The 25,180-nt window shown below is 37.8% G+C and overlaps 2 protein-coding genes across 3 annotated transcripts in view; one reads left to right on the plus strand and one right to left on the minus strand.

The window, feature by feature from the left end:
* The window catches only part of ARID2 (AT-rich interaction domain 2), a 186,272-nt gene extending 185,816 nt beyond the window's left edge, over positions 1-456 (plus strand). Inside the window, exon 21 of the mRNA XM_023231168.3 lies at positions 1-456. This exon is cut by the window's left edge and continues 2,472 nt beyond it. The gene's annotated coding sequence lies outside the window, so the exon portion shown is untranslated.
* An 11,354-nt stretch (positions 457-11,810) lies between these two features.
* SCAF11 (SR-related CTD associated factor 11) overlaps positions 11,811-25,180 on the minus strand; it is a 78,061-nt gene continuing 64,691 nt past the window's right edge. The window contains exons 10-15 of one of the 2 annotated variants that reach the window (XM_023231223.3): positions 24,301-24,407; positions 19,001-21,718; positions 17,595-17,941; positions 15,696-15,914; positions 15,202-15,321; positions 11,811-14,934 (exon numbers count right to left, since the gene is read on the minus strand). In XM_023231223.3, the coding sequence (XP_023086991.2) occupies positions 14,788-14,934; positions 15,202-15,321; positions 15,696-15,914; positions 17,595-17,941; positions 19,001-21,718; positions 24,301-24,407 (3,658 nt within the window). In that variant the 3' untranslated portion in view covers positions 11,811-14,787. The remainder of the gene's footprint in view (positions 14,935-15,201; positions 15,322-15,695; positions 15,915-17,594; positions 17,942-19,000; positions 21,719-24,300; positions 24,408-25,180) is intronic. The other variant, XM_023231224.3, reaches the window with a different exon arrangement.

The following is a 25,180-nucleotide window of genomic DNA, read 5'->3' on the forward strand; positions in this document are numbered from 1 at the left end:
TTCCACCTCATTGAATTGCATGCTGTAGTTCTAGCTTTTCTGCTATAATATGTAAATATGACTGTAGCCCTTTAAGCTTCAGTCTCAGCAGAGAATTTCCTAAATGTGTTTGACCTAATGAAACCAATCATGGCTTCCCACTTAGGTTTTTCTTCCTATAGCTTTATAGAACTATATAATAATATGGACTTGCTGTGTAATGGAATTAAAGTGCTCTTGCACAATAAGTTCTGCAAAACCCTCTCATTCATGAAAAGGTGCTCCTTGCTAGACAGAAACTTGCTGATTTACAGTATTGTTATTTTTGTCTAAAGTTCTGTAAATACATGCTTTAATGTTATCTTTGAGAAATCTATGTAAATAATATAGTCTACAACATAGAGACTGTATAATTCTGTGTTATATATGTGCCTAGTGCTCTGTTGGCACTCAATAAATTTTAAGTAACAAAATTGATAATCATATAGCGAAGGCATATTTTTCTTCCAAGCTCAAGTCAGGATTGTGACTATATATTAATGAGACTCAGTAATCCAACCAACACCTGAAAACTCGTCTCATTACTTTATAGTCATGTCATGTATGTTTTTTTAACCATGAAATGACAATAAAATGATTTTTAAAATGAGAATGTTTTGGATAAGTGACTTCTGTCCTGATCTTAACCACTGCTATTAAATACCAAACAGAGGAAACATGATGCAAAGCAGAAGCTGCTAAGGAGCAGAAGTGGAGCTATGGGGTTAACCACGTGGGACACCTGGCACCCTCGTTGTTACCAAATAGTAAGTTAAATGAGAACAAAATCCAGTATCTATCAAAGGAAATTTTAGCGATCACTTTCATACTGCTTGACTCTTCGCAGACTCATACAGCAGTCCGTCATACAACAACTACACTAGCCTTCTCCAGAGGCAGCAAAACAAATGAAGACAGTACCACTGTCTTATTTCATTATGATATTTTTAACTCTTTCATTGCAATTTTATAGCCTCATTTCCTATTGGTAAAAATTAAGTCCAGGATTGCCTTGTGTGTGGATAAGAAACACTAAGACACACTGGCATATACTTAAGTAAGTAGATCCATTTCCTTAATAAAGACTACATTTAAATATTAAAAGGCTATTATTAAGTCAAGTCCTGGCTCCTGTGGACTTTAGACTGAGATACAATCCACATTGGATACATTTATTTAAAACATAAACTGCCTTTAGAAAGTAACCTAATCAAAAAGTGAAATTCTATGAAAAGTCTCATTCCCATGTGCTTCACCACCCCTGTCCCCCGACCAGATAAGAAGTGTTCACATTTCTTGAGTACATCTTTGGTGTTGACTGCATACAAGTGAATTCAGTATTTTCTTTTTTTTTACACAAAAATATTTCATACCATAAATAATATGCTGTACTTTCTTGAAATTTTAATATTTTAAGTTTATTCCATGTTGGTAAATAGCTTTCTCATCCTTCTTAGCTATATAATATAGTTTTCCATTTTATGGATATACTTTATTTAACTAGACCCCATATTGATAGACATTTAAATTGTTTCCAAAATTTAAGGTGCTGTTTTAAACTAGTCACTAACATTTTGCTGAACACTACTTTGTCAGGCACTGTGCTGAGCATTTTATGTGTATCGTTTCAGCCTTCACACAACCCAATGTAATAGTTAATATTTCACAAGTGGGGTAAAGGGGGTTAATAAGTACCTTGACCAGGTTCTTACAGCAAGTAAGTGGAACTATTTCTCCATCTCCTCTGAAGTCTAGTTATAAGGAATAAGGAGAATTCTTTCCTCAGAGAGTCAGATTCAAGGCCAGGAGTCTGCTAGTATAAACACTATGTACCCCTAATTTTGGTGCAGATCTTTTCATTTGTATTTGCCTCATTGTTACTCACATTTTCTTTCTTTGCATTTTGTCTTTTTAAGATTTTCCCTAATTCTTCAGATTTCCCAAGTATTTCATTCATTAACTTGGCACCACTTTGTAAAACCAGAAAAACTTTCTGGAAATACCCTTGACAAAGGGCCATTTCTAAGACAAATGTTTATAGTAAGTTGAAACCACAGTTTGTAATCAACTATCCGTCTGGTGCCTAGTTCAAACAACCATCTCCTGACTCCTTTGGAAAGAGTCGTTCCTCCTAAACATTAGTGTGATGTTAATGGGATTTTCCCCAGCGTCCACCCTTAAATCACCTTCAGCCTGCAATACTGTTGGAGTACCTATGCTGCTGCTTCGGAAGGCGGAGACGTCCTGCTCTCAGGGTAGGCCAGACTTACAAATAATAGCCAATGCAATAAAAGGTAAAAACATGTGCCATAAGGAAATTATAAAGAGTTTGGGAGTTTAATCATGTAGCAGGCTTCATTTGATGCTGAGTTGGAAAGGGAAAATAGCAAGGGCTTTATGGAGAAGGCAAAATGTCTTTTTTATAAGTACTTTGTATAATTTTTATCTTTTATTTATTTATTTTTAAGACAGAGTCTGGCTCTGTCACCCAGACTGGAGTGCAGTGGTGCAATCTCGGCTCACTGCAACCTCCACCTCCCAGGCTCAAGCGGTCTTCCCGCTTCAGCCTCCTGAGTTAGCTGGGATTACAGGTGCAAGCCACCATGCCGGGCTAATTTTTGTATTTATTTATTTATTTTTGTAGAGATGGGGTTTTGCCATGTTGCCCATGCTCACCTCGAACTCCTGAGCTCAAGCAATCCACCCACCTCGGCCTTCCAAGGTGCTGGGATTACAGGTGTGAACCACTGCGCCCCACCCCTGAGAAGGGAAAATGTCTTTTAATGAGAGATTCTAAGGGCCAGTAGAAATTTGACACACCTCAGCCAGGCATCTATAGTTCCAGCACTTTGGCAGGCTGAGGCAGGAAGATTGCTTGAGCTCGGGAATTTGAGACCAACTTGGTCAACATGGCCAGACTTTGCCTCTACAAAAAAGAAACTTAGCTGGGTATGGTGGCGCACGCCTGTGGCTCCAACTACTGGAGAGGCTGAAGCATGAGGATATTTGAGTCCAGGAGGTTGAAGCTACAGGGAACTGTATTCGTGCCACTGCATTCCAGCCTGGGCAACAGAGTGAGACCCTGTCTCAAAATAATAATAAAATAGAAATGGACAGACCTAATGGTAGTAAGAGAGTTTGAGTTTGGAGAGGTCTTGTTCAGGATAAGAGGAGGTTATAGGTTGACAAGTGCAGGGGTTAACTAACTAGTAAGAGATCAAAGCTATACACATTCTCCACAAACAAAATATACAAAAATGAAACTCAACAATTTCAGGGAGGAGCAGAGATGACACAAATGGCTTGGCCACCAAGTAAACGGAACTAACAGGCCCCACAAAGTGTAGTTTTGAAATCAAATGTAATAAGTTTGACCAACACATTTGGTTGACAAGGGCTTCAGAATCTCTGGACTAGACATTATGACTTCCCTAAACTGCAGAAAACATTTAGCCTTTGCTTTTGAGAAGATGTATTGATTTGAATTATCAAATATGATGCACTGTTCATAGCTAAACTGTGAAAAACAAAACTAGACTGGCTTTCAGGTTGACCTTTTAAACAAAATCACTTTTGCAAGGCAGTTGCCAGGGACAGGCAATTTTCTAAATTGTACAACCATTGAAAATGAGTTTGTTTTTCATCTTTAGGTAAAAAATGGCATGGTTAAAGTAACTTAGAAAAACAAAGGACCTGAAAGTTGGTGCGATCTAATACAGAAAGCACTGTTTTCAATTGATTGATTGGCTATAGAGACAAGGTCTCACTATGTTGCCCAGGCTGGTCTGAACTCCTGGGCTCAAGCAATCCTACTGCCTTGGCATCCCAAAGTGCTGGGATTTACAGGTGTGAGCCACCATGCCTGGCTGAGCACTATTTGAAATGAACACACAACTTCACTCTTGTGCAGAGTAGGCCCTTGCATATTTGTTGCTTTATACTTATTTCTGGTTCCGAACAGATGTATGTCTTAATGTGATGCAAAATTATTCTTTGAATGGAGATTTTTTTTCCCCCTTCAAGTTCATGGATTTTCTTTTTCCCATTGGGACTGGATTGAGAGAATGTGCAAATGTAGATTTGACTATCAAATCTAAAACAATGGCTTTGGGTTAACTGCTAGCCCCTTGATACTTTCTTTAAAAACTTTTAAATTATGAAATATAACACATATAACAAAGTGAGTAAAATGTAGAGTAGAGCTTTATTTTTATTTGTTTAGAGACAGGGTCTTGCTATGTTGCTCAGGCTGATCTTGAACTCCTGGCCTGAAGCAATCCTCCTGCCTCAACCTCCCAAGTAGCTGGGATTACAGGCATGATTCACAGTGCCTGGCTTATTATTTTACTGCAAACCCTATGGACCCACTGCCCAGGTCAAGAAAAGACCTTGATAGTCCCCCAGAAGCCTCTCATGTCCCATCTCCATCAAAGCCCCTAAACCCCCGTCAGTAACCACTGTCTGAATTTTCAAAGCAATTGCTTCTATTCTTTATGGTTTTTTTAATTTTTACTATGTAAGTATGGGTCTCTAAACACTATAATTTAGTTTTGTCAATTTTTGAACTATTACAGAAATACAGTATTGGATTTATATTTTGTGCCTTTCACTCAGCTTGGTTGTGAGACTCACCTATATTGTTGGATGCGGCAATGGTTCCCTTATTTTTATTGCCGAATATTCCCAACACTGATGGCATTTAGATTGTTTCTAGTTTGGGGCAACTACATATGATGCTATAAACATTCTACTCTTGTCTCTTGATGCACTGGGGCATGTGTTTCGGTTGGACATTAACTTAGGAGTGGAATTTCCCTTATTATCTAGTAAGATAGTTCCACAGAGCAGCCTGGGAGGGTGCAAATGGCAAGTACAAATACAGTCCAAATTAGGTTCTGAGGGTGAACGGGACTAACCAGAAGTGCCTCAAAGGAAGTCAGATTGAGAGCCATAGGCAAGAGGATGGCTGAGCAGGTGTGCAGTCCTCACCTTCAGCCTGAGCAGACTCATTCCTTTTTAATTAAGATTTTGTTTGGAGTTCTGTGAAGTTTGTTGGCAATGTGGCATATAGGAGTTAAGTGGCTCATCACAAGTACATGATTAATATTAGATGAATTAGATAATTAGTAGAAGTCTGCAGGATGATCTGAAAGACTAAATAGGGTGACCACTTAGTTTATTATAGTTATAATATTTGACTGATTATGAGGACTTCACACACTTTGGAGCAGGATAATGGAAACAGAAATATATAGAAGTTATTTCTAGTGCCCAAACTGCTAGAAAGGTTGGAGGAAGGGTCAGTGTTAGGACCTGGATACTTCACAAAGGAAATATCACTGGGCAGACCATGTAATGAGCTGAGAGGAATATTATAAGATGGTTGAGAGCATTTTTTCCATTCTAAAATGAAGTTAATAATGGGACCTGCCTTTCAAGGTTGTTAGGAAAACTGAAGTAGGTAATACAAATTAAGTTCTTGGCACAGAGCCAGTAATGAGCGCTCAGTGTTAGCCACTGCTGTTGTTGGTAATTAAGATTGTACTTATCAGCTATATATAAAGTGCTATCTATATATAGATAGTGCTATATATAAAGTTTATCAGCTATATATAAAGTGTATAAGAAAAAGATTTCTGGAAATTATTTGGAAAAGCAATACTACAATAATTTTAGAAGCTATAACTCCATTAGACAAGAGTGTAAATTAAAATCTTGTTAAATTAAGTATACTCTTCCTAACCTTACCAACAGCTGGGTTCCTACAAGAGGTTGATTGTACTGTGAACTACTGTGTGAACACCCTGGAAATGTTTGGTGTCTTGTCTCTGAAGGTGCTGTTTTGCCATCTTCCTAGTGCTTAGTGGGCTCAAAATCCCAGATAATGTGGTAAATTCGAATTTGAAAACAACGTTAAAAAGAGTTACGTGTGTGTACAAACTATCAGGTGCTGTTGATGTTTCTGAGAGCAGGGGTAGAATCCAAACAAGCTGTGATCCGGCCAGGCATAGTGGCTCACACCTGTAATCCCAGCATTTTGGGAGACTGAGTCAAGTAGATTGCTTGAGCCTAGGAGTTTGAGACCAGCCTGGGCAACATGGTGAACCCTCATTTCTACAAAAAATACAAAAATTAGCATGATAGCATGTGCCTGTATTTCCAATATTTGGGAGGATCACTAGAGCCCAGGAGGTGGAGCCTACATAGTGAGCTGTGATCATGTGGCTGCACTCCAGCCTAAGTTATCGATAGAGCAAGACTCTGTCTCAAAAAGACAACAAGCTGTAATCTAATTAATTATGTTACTCTAACAGAACAGCTGTGATCTGCAGGGGATCTAAAAAAGTTACATGGTTTGCTTCTTGGCTGCACATTAGACTCCACCTGGGAGATTTTAAAATACCCCATCCCAGAGACAGATATAATTGGTTTGGGAGGTGGGCCTGTGCTTGTGCATGGCCTTTTATAAAACTCTCCATATGACCCTAAGTATGCAGCTAGATTGCAAACCACTTGATAAGTAAGTTGCATTTCCATCACTGTCCAACAGGGATGAAAACAGCGAGAAAACAGTCCTGGTTATATAGGCAGGAATTTCCCCAAGTAAATGTGGAGTAAACTTCAAGACATTCCCATCTATTATCTCAATCCTCAGTAACCCTGCAAGGTAGATAGGCAGCACCCCTTTTTATAGGTAATTCAGGTTCAGAGAGCGTATACTCACTGTCACAAAACCGGGCCCGCTGCGAGCTTTAAAGCCCAGATACCCCTACTTATCACCAGAAATGGATTATCTTCTGTCGTACTCACAGGATTGGTGGGGAGTATGCTCAGCTAGTTACGGTTTGGGAAGTCCACTGCTTCATGACTAAAGCGTTTCTCACTCCACAAAGCCAGTGGGTGCTGACTATTACAGACTACAACTCATCAGTTGCCACAGAAGTTAAGCTCCTCCCCGAGGAACTGAGTGTGAGGAGACACCAGACAGTTGCCCATCACAGCCAGATGCTCAAGCATCTGAGAACTCAGAGCAGTTCCAGCATGGGAAACTTTCAGCTCTTCAGCCTAGAGCAAAGCCTTTACCCCATCTCTCGCCCTCATACCACAAGCCGTGAGGCCTGCAATTTTGAAGATAGTTTTTCTGATCATGCAATTTTTATTAACTGTGAAATTTGGGAGACAAAAGCATACAGGGGAAAAAATCCTCTGTTACCCAGAAACAACTTCTATTAATAATATATATATATATATATTTTGCCTTAAAGTTTTTAGACGGGAAAAAATCCTCTATTATCCAGAAACAACTTCTATTAATAATATATATATTTTTGCCTTAAAGTTTTTAAAGAAAGTTAGGATAATTGTATACCGTTTTTGTCCTATATTTTCTCCATTTAATATTAAAGGAGTACATTCTTCCACTTCCTGCCCCCGGAAACATTTAAAATAGCTGTAAAATACTTTTATATGAATGAACCATAGTTTATGTTAACCATCCCCCTCCAGTTTTCCACTAATATGGGAAAGAAATATGTGGACCAGGATGTTTATAGTATGAAAAGAATATATAATCCCTTTAAGGTTCTTTATACCTATTTTCAAATTTCCTTTCAGAAAAATTGTACGTATTTGCACACCCCCCACAGTAATGTTTGATCATGGCACTCTTGCCACAATTGGAAATTACCAGTTTGATAAAATTTAAAACATTGTTGTTTAATGTTTCGGTTTGAACACTTCTCATGTTTTTAGTTTTGTTTTGTTTTGAGACAGAGTTTCACTCTTGTTGCCCAGGCTGGAGTGCAATGGCACAATCTTGGCTCACCACAACCTCTGCCCAGGTTCAAGTGATTTTCCTGCCTCAGCCGCCCGAGTAGCTGGGATTACAGGCATGCACCACTACGCCCGGCTAATTTTGTATTTTTAATAGAAACAGGGTTTCTCCATGTTGGTCAGGCTGGTCTGAAACTCCTGACCTCTGGTGACCTGCCCGCCTTGGCCTCCCAAAGTGCTGGGATTTACAGGCATGAGCCACTGCGCCCAGCCCACTTCTCATGTTCTAACCACTTGTATTGAGCCATGAAACATTTTGAGCACTCATTTCAAAATGTAAATCTGATCATGTCAAACACCTCCAGTTTAAAAGCTTTTCCTTACAAAATACGTTGCCGAAAAACTCCTCTCAATCTTCGTTCCAGCCATTCCAGGCTTAGGGATGCCATGCTCTCTGGCAAGACCCACTCTTGCCCCATTCCCTCTGCCAGCTCATGCTCTCCCTCCCTAGCTACCATTTGGCTCTTAGCTGAAGTGTCAACCCCCTTCCCACCCCAGGGGTCCTCCCTGACCAGTGTTAGACTTCATAAACCCATCAGATTCTTGGAGCATCTGGTTGTCCTATTTGCACCCCCATCAGTTATACATGTACCTGTTTTCCCCACCAAGTATATGTTTCCATGATTGTTTTGCTCCCTCTTCTCTACTGTGTAACACACACAGGCTGGCACTATCTGTTGAAGAAATGATGTGGAATAATTTGGCCAAAACTATACTATTGGATGATTAGTCTATAGTGTCTAAGATGAAACTGGTTTCCACAGAATTTAAGTAAGAGTTAAAACTATTGAAAGAAGTCAAAGGTAACATGGCTGGAAACGAGCTGGAATTTATTGTAAAGGAGGAATCGATGCACAGGAAACTGAGAAAATGAAAACAGGGCAAGAAAAGCAAAGAATGCACTAAAGATGGCTTCATGGTTAAATATCTCCAAAACAGGAAATATGGGAGTGCTATTAAAAAGTCAAAAATGAGGCCAGGCCCCATGGCTCATGCCTATAATCCCAGCACTTTGGGAGGCCAAGGCAGGACAATTGCTTGAGCTCAGGAGTTTGAGACCAGCCGGGGCACCAGAGCAAGATCCTGTCTCCACAAAATTTAAAAAATTAGCCAGGCGGAGTGGCCCATGCCTGCAGTCCCAGCTACTTGGAAGGCTGAGGTGTAACAATCACTTGAGTCCAGGAGGTTCAGGCTGCAGTGAGCCGAGATCATGCCACTGCACTCCAGCCTGGGCAACAAACCGAGACTGTCTCCAAAAAAAAAAAAAAAAAAGTCAAAAATGAGTGGACCTAATTAGACATATGATACATGTCCCTTCCTCTCACTTTCCCCATGCTGTTTTCACTTCTCTATATCAGCTATCATTCCTGCGTTACTATACGAACGTAAGTTTATGTATGTGAACTCAATGTAACATCCCCAAGTCTAGCATGGACTTGGATGTGAATCTTGGCTCCATTAAGTAGCTGTGCAACTAGATAACTCAGTTAATCCTTTATGTACCTCAATTTTTTTGTCAAATTACTAGAATTGGTTTTATAAATGAAATGTGGTAATACATATGAAATGTTTGACAGAATGCCTAGCACATACTAGAAGCTTAAGCTTAATATGGTAATATTTACTGTACCATTCCTTTTAGAATACTGTGGTTAAGATGAAACCTGACATGAAGAATCTAAGAATTCCTTATACACAGTAGGTGTGCATTGTTTGATGAACTGAACATTCCGGAAGACCCATGAACAGGTTATGCGCAGTGGCTCATGCCTGTAATCCCAGCACTTCGGGAGGTTGAGGCAGTTGGATTGCTTGAATCCAGGAGTTTGAGACCAGCCTGGGCAACACAGCAAAACCCCATCTCTACAAAAAATACAAAAGTTAGCCAGGTGTGGTGGTGTACACCTGTAGTCCCAGCTACTCAGGAGGCTGAGGTGGGAGGACTGCTTGAGCCTGGGAGGTTGAGGCTGCAGTGAGCAGTGATTGTGCCACTGCACTCTTGCAAGGGCAACAAAGTGAGACTCTTGGCTCAAAAAAAAAAAAAAAAAAAAAAATTGTTCAGTGGTAAGTCACAAAGGGTGTTCATTAAAGTGTTCTTCCTAATAGCCAAAACCTGCACATAACTTAAATGACCAGCAAGAGAGGAACATGATGTAGCCATTATAAAGAACATGGCACATTCATACATACTGACATTATATCTTCAGTTTATTAAGGGAACTAGAGATGCAGAACAATTTACAAAATATAATTCATATGCTGGGAAAAACGATCTGTGCAACCTGCTTTCCTGGAACCTTACAAAACATTGTGTTTGAGACACTATCTCGCTCTAACACCCAGGCTGGAGTGCAGTGGCACAATTTTGGCTCACTGCAACCTCTGCCTCCTGGGCTCAAGCAATTCTCCCACTTCAGCCTCCCAAGTATCTTGAGACCACAGGTATACACCACCTCGCCTGAGCAACTTTTTGATTTTTTGTAGAGACGGGGTCTTGCTGTGTTACCCAGACTGATTTCCAACTCCTGAGCTCAAGCAGTCCTCCTGGCTTGGCCTCCCAAAGTGCTGGGATTACAGGTGGGAACCACCTTGCCACCAAGTTAAAAACATTTTTGTAAATGCATTAAAGAGTTTGGAAATATATACAAACAAATCTTTGTAGTGGTTCTTTGGATAGAAAAATCAGCTTAAGAAAATGAAGTTTCACAGTATATGTAATTCAGTTTTAGAAAGCATGCATCGTGTGTATAATCACATTAAAAATTTTTTATAAAATGAGATATTCTATTTGTAGAATCAAGCCCAAGAAAATCTGAAATTGGTAGAGATTGTTTATGTCTTATTTATATTTTACTAATTTATATTCATAAAAGCAACTTAGGCCAGACACAGTGGCTCACGCCTGTAATCCAGCTCTCTGGGAGGCTGAGGTGGGCAGATCACCTGAGGTTAGGAGTTCGAGACTGGCCTGGCCAACATAGTGAAACCCCGTCTCTACTAAAAATACCAAAATTAGCCAGGCATGGTGGCAGGCACCTGTAATGCCAGCTACTCAGGAGGCTGAGGCAGGAGAATCACTTGAACCTGGGAGGCAGAGGTTGCAGTGAGCCGAGATCGCACCATTGCACTCCAGCCTGGGTGACAAGAGCGAACTACCGTCTCAAAAAAAGAAAAAAAAGGCAACTTAATATCCAACAGTGGAGGATTGTTTTAATGGTACAGTCACGTCATAGACTACTATACAGCCATTTGGGCCAGGTGCAGTGGCTCACGTCTGTAATTTGAGCACTTTGGGAGGCTGAGCAGGCAGATCACTTGAGGTCAGGAATTCAAGACCAACATAGTGAAACCCCATCTCTACTAAAAATACAAAAATTAGCCAGGTATGGTGGCAGGTGCCTGTAATCCCAGCTACTCAAGAGGCTGCGGCAGGAGAATTGCTTGAACCCGGAAGGTGGAGGGTGCAGTGAGCTGAGATGGTGCCACTGCATTCCAGCCTGGGCAACAGAGCGATATTCCATCTCAAAAAAAAAAAAAAAAAAAAAAGAATACTATACAGCCAGTATATATCATTTTTTATTGATAAAATAAGCTATAATTTTTATTAAAATAGAAAATTCTCAGTACATCATTAAGTGAAAATGAAAGGTTACAACATAATTATGTGCAGCTTGTTTGGCATTAGTTGTTACCTTTGGTAGGATTACAGGTGATTTTTCTCCTTTTACACATTTACTACAGTTTTTCTAATTTCTTACAATAATTATGTAATTAGGGGAAATGCCATTAAAATATATGCTTATAGCTAACTCTAAGGTTGCTTTAGAGCTTGGGTATTATGTAACCATGATGTGAATGATTTTGGTACAAGTCCAAGTAACACTTCAACACATTTGTAAGGAATTATAATCGAGAAGTCACCATTCCCCTGGAAACTTAATAATAAAATGTTAAAGACATTAGTTTATCAAAAGAATTTATTAGAAAATATTACACACTACATACGTATTTATTTAAGAGTATAATTTCAGTAGACAGCACTCCAACTTCATAATAAAAACAATATCTCATGGACCCTGGGGCAATCACTGTGCTTCTGAAGCTACATCTTTTGGATGGAACATTCAAGCAGTATACACTGTGGCCATTTAAAGGAAGGTAAGAGAAAAAAATGTGGTAATTACCAAAACAAATTTTAAAAAGCACAAAACTTTTAGAATGTTAACAGATAACTACTATTAGTCTCAAAATTCTAGGCATTTCTATACAATATTGGTCAATGTGACTAGTAAATGAAAGGGACCAAGGTTTCAAAGATCAAGTCAGTACTGAACCTTGATAAATAACAAGAAGAAATGTAACTCCACAAAATGTTTCTGATTAAGTTTGTGCCCATGCAAAATTAACATAAATTTCTTAAAGAATGAGGAATGTTAAAGCAATGTATTTTTTCAACATAAAGCATGCATTTTCTAATACATTCTTAAACATTTCAAAATTTTAAAAGTTTGAATTCTAATCAAATAACACTCTTCATTAGCTATTAATGCAGTCTAACCAGTGCCCCCATCAGATATGGAACACACACTTCTTATTGTCATGGAAATAATTCATGGGAGTGCTACTAAAGATATATGAGACTTCAACTCTTGACCACACCACTTTTGCTCCAAAACTTTAGAACTTGCTTGCAAAAGCTAAATGGTATAAAGCACATTTTAAAATGTCACCCAATTCTCAAATGTCACTGAAAGAAAATGCAGGAAAAGCATGTATTGTGTGATTAATCAACTTAGACACAGCAATTTGCTGCAAAAATTTCAAAGTATGAACTAGCTTTAACTCAAAATACTTTGAACATTCACAAAATTGTTTGTCGAGTTCTAACCTAAAACAACTAAGGAGGTGTGCCTTGATATATTGAAACACTGTCATAATACTTTATTAGAAGAAATACACTTGAAATTTATCATAATCTAAATGCAAACTTTAAAAATATATACCAGTAGAATACCATATTACAAATGCCCAGAAATGTAGAATGAAGGTCAAAAACTGCTTGGAAATATCTTTATGATTACACTCATAACTTAACAAAGCTTATGAACTAGCACAATCATTATGGGGCCAACATTGCAAAATATTTTGCCTATCAAAGCTAGCACCAGGAAAAGTATTATGCATGTAAAATTGAGAAACAGATAATCCTTACTTTAGAAAAGCACAGTTCTACAGAGTATTGCTCTGGCTAGTTTAGCTAGTAAAAGGGTCAGTCTATCTCACTGAGGCATGTATCTCCTTGGATCCATTAACTTATCTGAAGAACTTTCCAGGTACTTGGTATGTACTGAAAATTCTTACTGGAATCAGAGTTTATCATGGAGAAAACCCACTGTTCTTTCAGCTAAAATAATGGCCCAATAAACATTTTAAACTTACCTTTTATAAAAACTGAGATACTCTAGTACTAAAAAGAGGAAAACAAACAAACAACAAAACAAAACAAAAAAACAAATCCCTAGTCCCTGAAAGGCTAAACAAGACTCCATCATGTAACTTTCCCCTGCGTTTCTAAAACACAGGTTTTATTGGCTAGAATTTTAGAATTTTGCAACATGGCTAATGGCTACCACCTGATCACCAAATTAACACTGCATTCATTGTAACAAGTGTGAAAATAATTTCATCAGTGATTAAACAACCACTTTATGCCAGTGCCATGAGTCTTGTAATTCTTAGTCCCAAGGAAGGGAGGATAACAGCTTAACAGCAGTTCTCAAATTGGCATAAATAATTTATCATCTGCAATGGGTAGAAGAAGATACTATGAAAGAACATAATTTCTACAAAGTCAACACTTTTTTTTTTTTTTTTTTTTTGAGATGGAGATTTGCTCCTGTTGCCCAGGCTGAAGTGCAATGGCACGGTCTTGGCTCACTGCAACCTCTGCCTCCTGGGTTCAACTGATTCTCCTGCCTCAGCCTCCCGATTAGCTGGGATTACAGGCATGCACCAACACGCCTGGCTAATTTTTGTATTTTTAGTAGAGACAGGGTTTCACCATGTTGGCCAGGCTGGTCTCGATGATCTAACCTCAGGTGATCCACCCGCCTCGGCCTCCCAAAGTGCTGGGATTACAGGCGTGAGCCATCATGCCCGGCTGAAAGTCAACAATTTTTCCAAATCTTTTTCCTCAAAGTCTTCAACAAAGACTTTGAACTGCCAAAGTTGTAATCTAGTAAGTCAAACTGCTTATCTCAAATCGGGATAAAAAAAGGCACAAAAGAAAAACAAGCAGCATAACCTTTATTTGGTCATACAATAGGTGAAGAATGTCTCAATGTTTTGAACACTAAATTTTACTCATGTGATAATTTTTTTCTATCTAGGCAATTTATTCAGATATGTGCTTTAAAAATACACATTAGGAACTCTGCAACTGATATGTTCTATTTAATATTAGAAACATTTTTCATGGTAATACATTATTTAACTTTCTATAATTAGAGGGAAAAAAATCAATCATAAAGATCATACTTTATATTTTAACCTGACAGAATAAATGCATTTTATATATATCTCTTTGAAAACCAGTGCACTTAGAAGTTTCTAATTTATGCACTCCATTGCTCTAATCAAAAAGCTATACATCTTTCAGTATCCACACTATAACACAGTCCTAGTAAAGATGCACATTCCTGTCAACCCTTTACTTTCCCTTGAATTTTGTGGGGGAGGTTGGAGGGGAAGGAAGGATACAGAAGTTGCAGTGCAGATCTATATTTATTTAGAACAAAACATCATATCCTATGTTAAAAAAATAATTTTATCAAAACCAAATTTCAATCACAGTTATGTATGATTTTCAGTTAATGGTACATGTTGAAATTGCACTTTGCAGATATCCTGATAATGTCTTTGACAGCGTTCCCCATTTCAGCCTATGTTTTTTTCAGTAGACACAGGTTCTTCCAGAGTTTTCTTTTGGCTCCCCTTCCGTGAATATTTGTATTTGTCTACATAAGCTTTAACCAGATTTGCCACTTTAGTAGAATTTACTTCTCCACTCTTACTATGACAAACCTAAGAAAAAAGGGGTGAGGGGTAAACATTTTTCATGCTTACAGGGATTAAAGCCAAAATAGAAAGCTTTGTGAAAAACAACCCCAAAGAGATAACCAGACTTATTTTCATGTTTCATTATCTCATACAAACTAGTCAAAAGGCAAAAAGTAGACAGGAATTAGTAGGAGCTAGCTTTTATTATTTTAATTAAACTTCAGCATTCATTTATTAAAACAGAGGTGGTTCAAAACAATGTGCACATACTTCACTAAAGGCATAACTTACTTTATCTACTGCTTTCCGTACAATTTCTTTATATTCTTCCTTGGTGATATCTTTATTTTGGTAAAATGGCTTAATGGCCAATTTTACCTCTTGTGCTGCTTTTTCTTGAATTTGCAATTTCTGATGAGAAGAAAATGTGTAATTTATTATTTACCAGTCATATGCTCTCACGAAATTTCAAACAATTGAAAATATTTCACATTTACAGTAAGAGACTCTCCAACTATTAACATGACAAATACAAAACAGTTTATTTACTAAAACATATCAAACATTTCTAAAAACAATTATAAAGTATTACCAATAATTTACTGGACATCGGTATTACCAATAATTTACTAGACATCAACTCATCTAGAGAGAATCTTTCAAATAATACTGGCATTTAGACTGCCAATAAGAAATTCCCTTCACCACTCATACAATAAAAAGCTGATATTTTTCACCTTTATCATATACAGAATTATGGAGGTTGCTCTCAACCTTGAACTTGCCTTGTCTGTCTTCGAGCTATCTGCGCTGGCTTCCACTGTAACACTTACTTTGCTTTCTGCCAATTTTACAGCAGCATTAGAGGCTTTGCTGTGACTTGATGACGAAGTATTACCAGAACTTGGTCCCTGAACCGTTCCCGTATTTCCTGGGGCTGCTGTTGGAGCAGGCAAAACTGGTGTACTCATGTTATTACTTACATGAGAAGAACTAGGAATACCCTGTGTTTTAAAGAGTTATCATCAGTTAATGAATTACTTGTACTTGATAGAAGTCTTTTAGTGATGTATTAGAAATAACATTAAAAAACACAAAGCAAACCAACCTTGGTACTAAAGAAAAATGCATATTTCAGGTAGTTATATCTAAAGGGCCCTTTAAAGAAAAATGAGTAACACTTTTAAACAGGACCTTATTTAGATATGTCAAGATGAGTTTTAAATTATATATATGTATTGTAACATTCTGACAGCAACACTAAAAACAAGGAGAAGGAGAAGAACTGTATCTTTCCTGCAAGGATCTTCAGGAATATTAACGAAAATAAGTGCCCCCACTTTAAAGATTGGAAAAAATAAGGCAGTAAAATCAAATGGCTTGTAGTAAGTTGATAGGAGAAAAAGATTAAGATACAAAATACTAAAATCCAATTTCCCTATTCTTTCAACTCTATCGTACTGTCAGGATTCTACTTTTATTTTATTTATTTATTTATTTACTTATTTATTTATTTAGAGACGAAGTCTCACTCTCTCCCATGCTAGAGTGCAGTGGCGCAATCTTGGCTCACTGCAATCTCCGACTACTGGTTCAAGTGATTCTCAAGCCTCAGCTTCCAAGTAGCTGGGATTAAAGGCATGCATCACCATGCCTGGCTAATTTTTGTATATATATATTTTTTGAGAGAGTCTTGCTCTGTCACCCAGGCTGGAGTGCAGTGGCACGATCTTGGCTCACTGCACCCTCTGCCTCCTGAGTTCAAGCAATTCTCCTGCCTCAGCCTCCTGAGTAGCTGGGATTACATGTGCCCGCCACCACACCCAGATAATTTTTGTATTTTTAGTAGAGGCAGGGTTTCACCATGTTGGCCAAGCTGGTCACGAACTCCTGACTTCAACTGATCCACCTGCCTTGGCCTCCCAACGTGCTGGAATTACAGGCATGAGCCACCGTGCCTGGCCTAATTTTTGTATTTTTGGTAGAGATGGGGTTTCACCATGTTGGCCAAGCTGGTCACGAACTCCTGACTTCAACTGATCCACCTGCCTTGGCCTCCCAACGTGCTGCGATAACAGGTGTGAGCCACCATGCCCGCCTAGGATTCTAAAATTTTTTAAAGGCAGTCATAAAATTATAAGCAACACAATGTTTGCAAATTATTCAAATTTTCTGTCTCACAGAGGCACTTCTCCTTTCTTTTCAGCATGATACATTCATGAAAATGAAACACAGATGGTAATGGATAATGAAGAGCTTTATCTAGTGTTTGTCTGAACAAGACAATAAAAGCTTCATCATAGCACTTAATCACTAGTTCCCACCGCCCCATATAACCCCCCCAAACAATGCAAAACAGCGGAAAAATGTACAGCGCCCACCACTTGATTCTAATTTGGCTTAATAATTTGGTTTACTTAATATGAAAAAAAAAATCCTGGTCAGATATAAGTAACAGCATATACGTAGCTTGGATTTGGTAATAAGTATTTAATTAATTTTCTAATTTGGGAGTTGGGGGGTTTTGAGGATAGTGAAAGAGGGACTATGAAGGTTTACCATAACTAAAATCAAATACACAAATTGTTTTTGAATGCCAGGATGCCTTTTTTTGAACATCTGTCCTGAACAGCTAAATGTTTACAATGGCTATATTGATTAAACTTGAGTTGCTAAAAACATACCTGCAATTGCTTTCCATCTGGTTGTGAAGTAATGTAGTTGACTTGTTGGGATGGTGGGGGAGGGGGTGGTGGTGGTGGTAGTCCCTGAGATACACCGGTAGGAGCGGCTACCTGCATAAGGGGCACTCCTGTGTGGAGATGCAAGGGTAGCTGAGGATGAACGTTAAATGGATTGCGTTGGATGTTCATCAAAGGAGCATGAACACCCACTGGATATGGGAAGATATTCATAGGCTGGTGTTGTGCATTCATTTGTTGCTGCATTACATTCATTTGTGGTTGCATCATATTTATAGGTAGCTGAGAACCATCAACTTGCTGGTTTGTTTGGTCTTTTAGGCTAGAATCTATCAAAAGAAAAAAAGCTTGTGAAAAAAGTCATGTTATAAATCTCTGTAGACAGAGAAACAAGCACTGGTTACAGTAAAATTAAATAGCAATTAATAGGCTCAGTATAACAGTAACAATCTCCAATTGCTTAATTTAATCCTGTCATTTCTAAATAATGTGAACTGATTTTCTAACTGAAAGAAAACATTTGGCCAGGCGCAGTGGCCCAAGCTTGTAATCCCAGCACTTTGGGAGGCTGAGGTGGGTGGATCACCTGAGGTCAGGAGTTCGAGGGCAGCCTGGCCAACATGGTGAAACCCCGTCTCTACTAAAAAATTACAAAAATTAGCCAGGTGTGGTGGTGGGCGCCTGTAATCCCAGCTATTCGGGAGGCTGGAGAATCGCTTGAACCCAGAAGGTGGAGGCTGCAGTGAGCAAAGATCATGCCATTGCACTCCAGCATGGGCAAAAAAAGAGAAACTCCACCTTGAAAAACAAAACAAACACTCACCTGAAAATATGTTTTAAGAATAAGTTCATGCAAAACATACATCAACAATCAGTAGCTGAAGAAACTGACTAGTTAAAAAAAATCACATAAAATTTAGTTACTAAATTATAAGATTATTCAATTTTTATATCTTCAACAGCCTTTTTCTTGCAATGTTCTTAACAAGAAAAAAAAGGAAATATAAATCTTTACTATTAAAACAATGGCTTATTTGATTTGTATGAGAACAATTATCAAAAAAATTAAAAGTACACATATCTGAAATCAACAAATTAGAGGTTAAATCCTGCATAGGAATATCCCAAACTCTTTTACTGTAGCAAACAGTGCTGAAAATATTTAAGCCTTTGGCAAGGTCTGCAGCAGAGGTAGCGTTAATAATATACTTATGTAGATAAATGTATGTGTATATACATTTATATAATGCAAAGTGACCTGTAAACAACTAGGGTTCAGCTTATTATAAAAACTACAAATAAGGATCATTTCAACTCATACAAATAACATATTAAATTTATAATTCTTCAAATAAAACAGTATCAATAAACCAACAAGAATACATTACCCTGTCCAGATGTTTCCTCCTCTTGTTTCATCCATCCAGACTGTGGACCTGCAGAATTTCTGCCTCGTCGCGAGTAGTAGTTTTGTACATCTGCTGGCAAAGTCTTTCTCACAGCCCAGCTAGATGCAGATGTCCATCCAGATCTATCTGCTGGTGTATCAAATGAGAACTCCTGTTCACTTTTCCGCTTATAGGATTGCTGTTCCACAAACTTGAAAGATTCACTCCCTGAACTGTTTGAATTCCCTGAGAGGGGTTTTCGATTTTGCCACCTATTTTCATTCTGATCTTTATAGGCAAAACTACTTCTGTAAGTGCCTCTGCCACGGTTGCCTCTGCCTCTACCACGGTTAGATACCCAACCAGAACCAAAGTTTTTATTCCAAGAATTTCCTGAATTTTCATTTCTATTTTCTTCCCAGTGAGACTCTTTCAACTTTTCCGGATTTCTGGTTCTTGGATCAGGCCCAGAGTTTATTTTTTCTGTTATCCAACTGGGACAGTCATTTCTATGTTTGTCAGCAGAATTTGGATCATCAGCATCTAGATGGATGTCATTTTTTTCTTTTCTTGTATTTTCATTCTGTTTCTCTGGGTCATTCTTTCTGTACCGATCATTTCCTCGTGGACATCTCCAACCATCATTTGCCCATCTTCCCTTCCACCGGGGAGAGTAACTATCTCTGTCAATTCTACCAAATGATGAACTCTTACTTTTTGCTCTACATCTTGAGGGGGACCTAGAATGAGATCTGGACCTAGACCACTTTCTGGTTCTCCTCTCTCTCTCTCTCCTCTGCCCATCTCTATCACTTTCTCGTTCCCTGCTCTGGGACCTGGATTTTTCTCCTGGGGAGGAATCTTTCACTCTTGGCTGAGATCTTTTGTTCTCTCTAGAAGTTTCTCTTCTTGGGGACAGTGATTCAGATCTTCTGCTTTCCCTAGTAGTATCCCTTTTTGGAGACCGAGACTGAGATTGTCTCCTTTCTCTTGCAATATCTTTTTTTGGGGACTGAGAACGGGATTTTTTCCGGCCTCTGGCTGACTCATTCTTAGGAGATGGTGATTGAGACTTCCTGCTTTCTTTCCCAGTTTCTCTTCTGGGAGATGGAGACTGGGGCCGCTTCTTTTCTTGTGGAGTGTCTTTGTTGGGAGACCAAGTTGTAGATGGAGAATGAAATCTAGATCTTCGAGCACGAGGCTTTTTGGCTTTATCTATGGTATCTTTTAGGCTTTCAGATGGTTGAGAAACAGTTTCAACCTTTTCATCTGCAAGATCAGAAGACGGCATATTATTTTCGGAACTGTGTGTCACAGAATTTTCATTCATTTGCTTAAGATCAGCATTTACAGATGGTTCAACTTCAGATTCATTTTGGTCACTGCAAAATGAATCACATTCCATAGGTATCATTTCATTGTTGTCCTCACTAAAATGCTTCTGAATCTGTTCAATGTGTGTTTTAGGCAACTCTGTAGATCTAGGATGTTCGGTCAGCGATTCATTCTTTTTTTCTAAAGATTTTTCCAATTTGGTGTTCATAAGATTATTTTTTAATAAATTATTTTCAGAGTCTTGAATATTATTGAAATCTTCATTCCCAAAAGTATCACATGTTGCAATTATTTCTACATCTTCAGTTTCAACACGCCCAAGCAATTGAACCTCTGGGCTCTTAACAGATTGTCTGTCCACCGTTTGTATAATTTCACCCTCAGAAGATTTTAACTTGGGGCTCTCTATAAGGTCCTCTGTTTTTAGTGTAGAATCTTTATGTTCAGTAACTTCTACTATGGAACTCTCTGTCATTTTTTCTTCATTAACCACTGACTCTACATTCTCAGATAACTCACTTAGGGGACTAGATACAGGTTGGTGCACTTTGCTTTCAGACGTTAAACATGTAGGAAAATCATTTGGAAGATGAACTGTACATATATTTGCCTTTACCTCTGATTCTGAAAGTCCAGATATCGGGTCTTGCTTTTCCAATGGATCACCTCCTTTTTCAAAAATATTTTTAGAAATGTCACTTTCCAAACACAAAACTTTAGCCTCTATACCTGTATTCTCAAGTTTTTTAACTTCCCCTTCCTCACCAACTAGCATAGGAGGATCCTGAACACAAGACTCAGAAGATGAAGATTCTACTCTTTCCTCTGTATCATGATTTGCAGTATGCTTCTTACTTTCTTCCATTTGCTCATTGCAACTTTTCAAGCAATCAGCAGACTGGTTTTCTACATGTGTCTGCACAGTACAAATGTTACTACTGTCTACATCTGATTGGTGCTCTTTTTCTAACACAGGTGATGTGTCAGATTCTGCTGTTTCTTCATCTACTGAATCATTGGAAGACGATTTTTCAGGGGCAGCTACAGAGCTCCGAAGTTTCTTTTTCAGTAAAGGTGGTTTTCTTCCTCTTCTTACAGACTTCCGTTTTGGAGCCTGTCTTCTTTGCTTTTCTGACTCAGTTGAAGAGGGAACACTTAAAGATGGATTACTGTTACCTGGGGCATCACACCCAGAATTGTTTGATATTGGGGATCTCTGAGACTGACTGGCTGTTTCGGCTCTCGTGTTACGTGTAGACCTCCTTGTAGGAGTTGTCATTGCAGGTTTTCGTCTTGATCCTCTGGTATTTGATGTACCAGAAGTTTGCTTCTTTTCTTCCCCTTCTTGAGGATGTGCTAATGCATATCCCTTGCAAGAAGTACCTAATTTTTTTTTTTTAAAAAAAGGTAAAAAATATGTGTTTTAAGAAACAGTAATTTGGCTTTAGCTAATTTTAGCATAAAACAGTTTGCAACAGAGTGAAACAAAATACTTACAAATAAAACTATTAATAAATGGACAGCTACTAACCTCTGAGTAATAATGAGGTATTCATCAACTTTCTTAATGACACTGAAATAAGTTATAACTAGATTTGGTCCAAGTGGGCAATTTTATAGAGAAAAAAAAGGAAAATAACTTTTGGTCTTGCAACTGCTACTTGCTTAATTTTTTTTTTTTTTTTTTTTCCGGAGACAGGGTCTCACTCTGTCACCCAGGCTGGAGTGCAATGGCGTGATCACTGGATCAATCATCGTTCACAGAAGCCTCAACCTCCCAGGCTCAAGCGATCCTCCCGTCTCAGCCTCCCGGGTAGCTGGGACTACAGGCATGCGCTACCATGTCCAGCTATTTTGTATTGTTAATAGAGACAGGGTTTCGCCATGTTGCCCAAGCTGAAATCAAGTGATCTGCCTGCCTCGGCCTCCCAAAGTGCTGGGAATACAGGCGTGAGCTACTGTGCCCGGCCGTGACCTGGGATTATCTAGGCAAAAGGAGAGAGAAAATGGTCAAGTTATTCATGAATTAATAAAGACTCAAACTATTTATTAATAATTAATTAACAGATGTTACTTCTAAAGATCTATGGTTTGGATATGAAAGCCTGAAACAGGAGACTTCGAATCAGTTCCTCAAAGCCTCCAAGTTGTAATTTCTAAAGACTGTAGAACAGAGTTTCTAGTTGGAATATTTTTTATTTTTAAAACTGACTGACAGACAAAACTATGTGTTTACCATGTACAACATGATGTTTTGAAGTACATAAACATTGTGGAATGACCAAATCTAGCTACTTAATATATGCGCTACCTCACATAGTTACAATTTGTTTAGTGAGAACACTTTACATCCACTCTCTAGCAATTTTCAGATATAGTTGACCCTTTAACAACACAGGGATTAGGAGCACCAACCCCCTACACAGTCAAAAACTGGCATAGTTTTTACTCCCCAAAACTTAACTGTTGTTCACCAGACTCCTTACCGATAACAGTGAATTAACATATTTTTAATGTTATATGTGTTACATACTGTATTCTTACAATAAAAGAAGCTAAAGAAAAGGTTATTACAAAAATCATAAGAGAAAGTACATTGCAGTGCTGCACTGTATTTATTAATACCCTAAGTTTATATCATTTTTAAAAAATATATCATTTGTTTACAAGATGAATCATCTGTCTGAAATGGTGGGCAACTGTAGCTATAGATCTCGATCAGTTCCTATCAAGGAATTAAACTTCTTCTTATAAAGCCATAACTTTGCTTCTTGGGAGCACTTCCTACATCACTAATGGCACTTCATGTGGGTCCCAAAGGTGTTACTCAAGGTTTACAGTATTGCACTAAACACTATGAAAAATACGCAAGCACTGCAAGAGATCACTTTTTACTGTGATATGCAATCTATTAGAAAGACAAATGCTCACATGGAGATGATTACATTACAGCAAGTTTTGCGGGGTTTTTTTTTTTTTTTTTTTTTTTTTTGACAGGCTTTTTTTTTTTTTCCCAGGCTGGAGTGCAGTGGTGCAATCACAGCTCATCACAGCCTCAGCCTCCCAGATATTCACAACACTTGAGCTCACCAAAATAGCAATAGGTGGCGGCCACAAAAATTGTTACACTGGTAAATATGCACTATATTTAATTTTACTCAGTTATGATTTAATACTGTATCTTTATAGCTGTTTACATTTCTCATGACTGCAAATGGTGGAACCATTTAGTTTGAGTGTGTATATGTTTTGATAAATTTTAACTTTTTATCACAGATTTGTATATATTTTATGGTAGTAAATGATGAAATAGACTAGTATCTACATATATTTCATGCATTAATGACATACCTTTTCCTTATTTTTTTCACTATTTATAGGCTATGCGATTTGTCTGTGAGTTTTTTCATTGTTGCAAATCTCCAAAAATTTTCCAATATATTTATTTTTTTAAATTCATGTATAAATGTCACCACCCAGTTAAAACCTGTGTTTTTCAAGGGTCAAGTGCATTATTATAGTCATCACGTTACACAATAGACCTTTAGAACTTATTCTATCTAGCTGAAACCTTCTATCCTTTGACCAACAACCTCCACCCCACCCCCTAGTCTACAGTCTAGTTCTATGAGATCAACTTTTTCAGATTCGGATCATGTGGTATTTCTTTCTGTGCCTGCCTTATTCACTTAGTATAATGTCCTCCAGGTTCATCCATGTTGGCACAAAAGACAAGATTTCCTTCTTTTTGTAGCAGAATAATATTCCATTGTGTGTGTATATAAGATATATATAGTTGAAGCAATTTTAAAGTTAAGTCGCTGTCCAAACATTTATAGAAGTATTTACAAGTTACTATGCCTTACTTTACAGCTTTTCTAAGTCATCAAACACATATTTTTATGAAACTGGAAGAAAATAATAATAATAATTTTAAAAATAGAAAATGATTTCACAAACTTTACCAAAATGTTGTAAAGATATGGTACTTGTTGGAAAAATAGTTCTTGGCAACATAGAAGAAATGAGAGGAAGGACTTCTGTTTCAACATTCCAGGGTATAAAACCAATTCTGAAAACATAATAAAGACATTTTTGTTTAAATGGTTTAAAAAATTAAACCAGCAATCTAAAAGTATTAATTCTCTAAATCAGGTTAGCAATATTAAAATACAGTGCTTACGTTTTTTGCCCAAATAACTAAAAATGTAAATTCAAGGTTACTCCTTGTCTGAAGATAGCTACCAACTGGCTGCAATTCAGAAAAAAATCTTTAAAACTATGTTTTTCTGATAAATTCATGGCAAAGAAAAGACGAAAGCAACTTAACACAGACGTTTCTCTTTGAAATAATTTATGTAGTATTTTGACAAAATATTTTCCAGCTTTCATCATGTTCTTCACTAGTCTAAAAAAATAAAATCAACTTTGAGGTGTAATTCAACATAAAATGCACAGATTTTTAAGAGTACATTTGGTAACTTTTGACCAAAGTGTATACATATATAAACATATATATATATGTCTGTGTTAACCACCACCCCAATCAAGAAAGAGAACATTTCCACCCCTGCAGAAAGTATCCTCACACTCCTTTGTAATCCTTCTCCCTCCTTTCCAGGCAACCAAGGAACTGATTTATATCACTATGTTATATTCTAAAATTCCTCGACCTGGGGACTGCTCTTCAAAGTTCTCAGCGTCCCTAGAGACCTATTAAGACTCCCTCCCCTTCAAATTTTCTCCATTCAAACCCAAACCACTTCTCAGCTTTTTTGTTTCTTATTCATTTAGGTCTCCTAACAAAAGACTATCTGATTCAGTATAAGGTGAGATTCTGAAGTA

Source organism: Piliocolobus tephrosceles, chromosome 10 (genome assembly GCF_002776525.5).
Source record: "Piliocolobus tephrosceles isolate RC106 chromosome 10, ASM277652v3, whole genome shotgun sequence".
NCBI lineage: Eukaryota > Metazoa > Chordata > Mammalia > Primates > Cercopithecidae > Piliocolobus > Piliocolobus tephrosceles.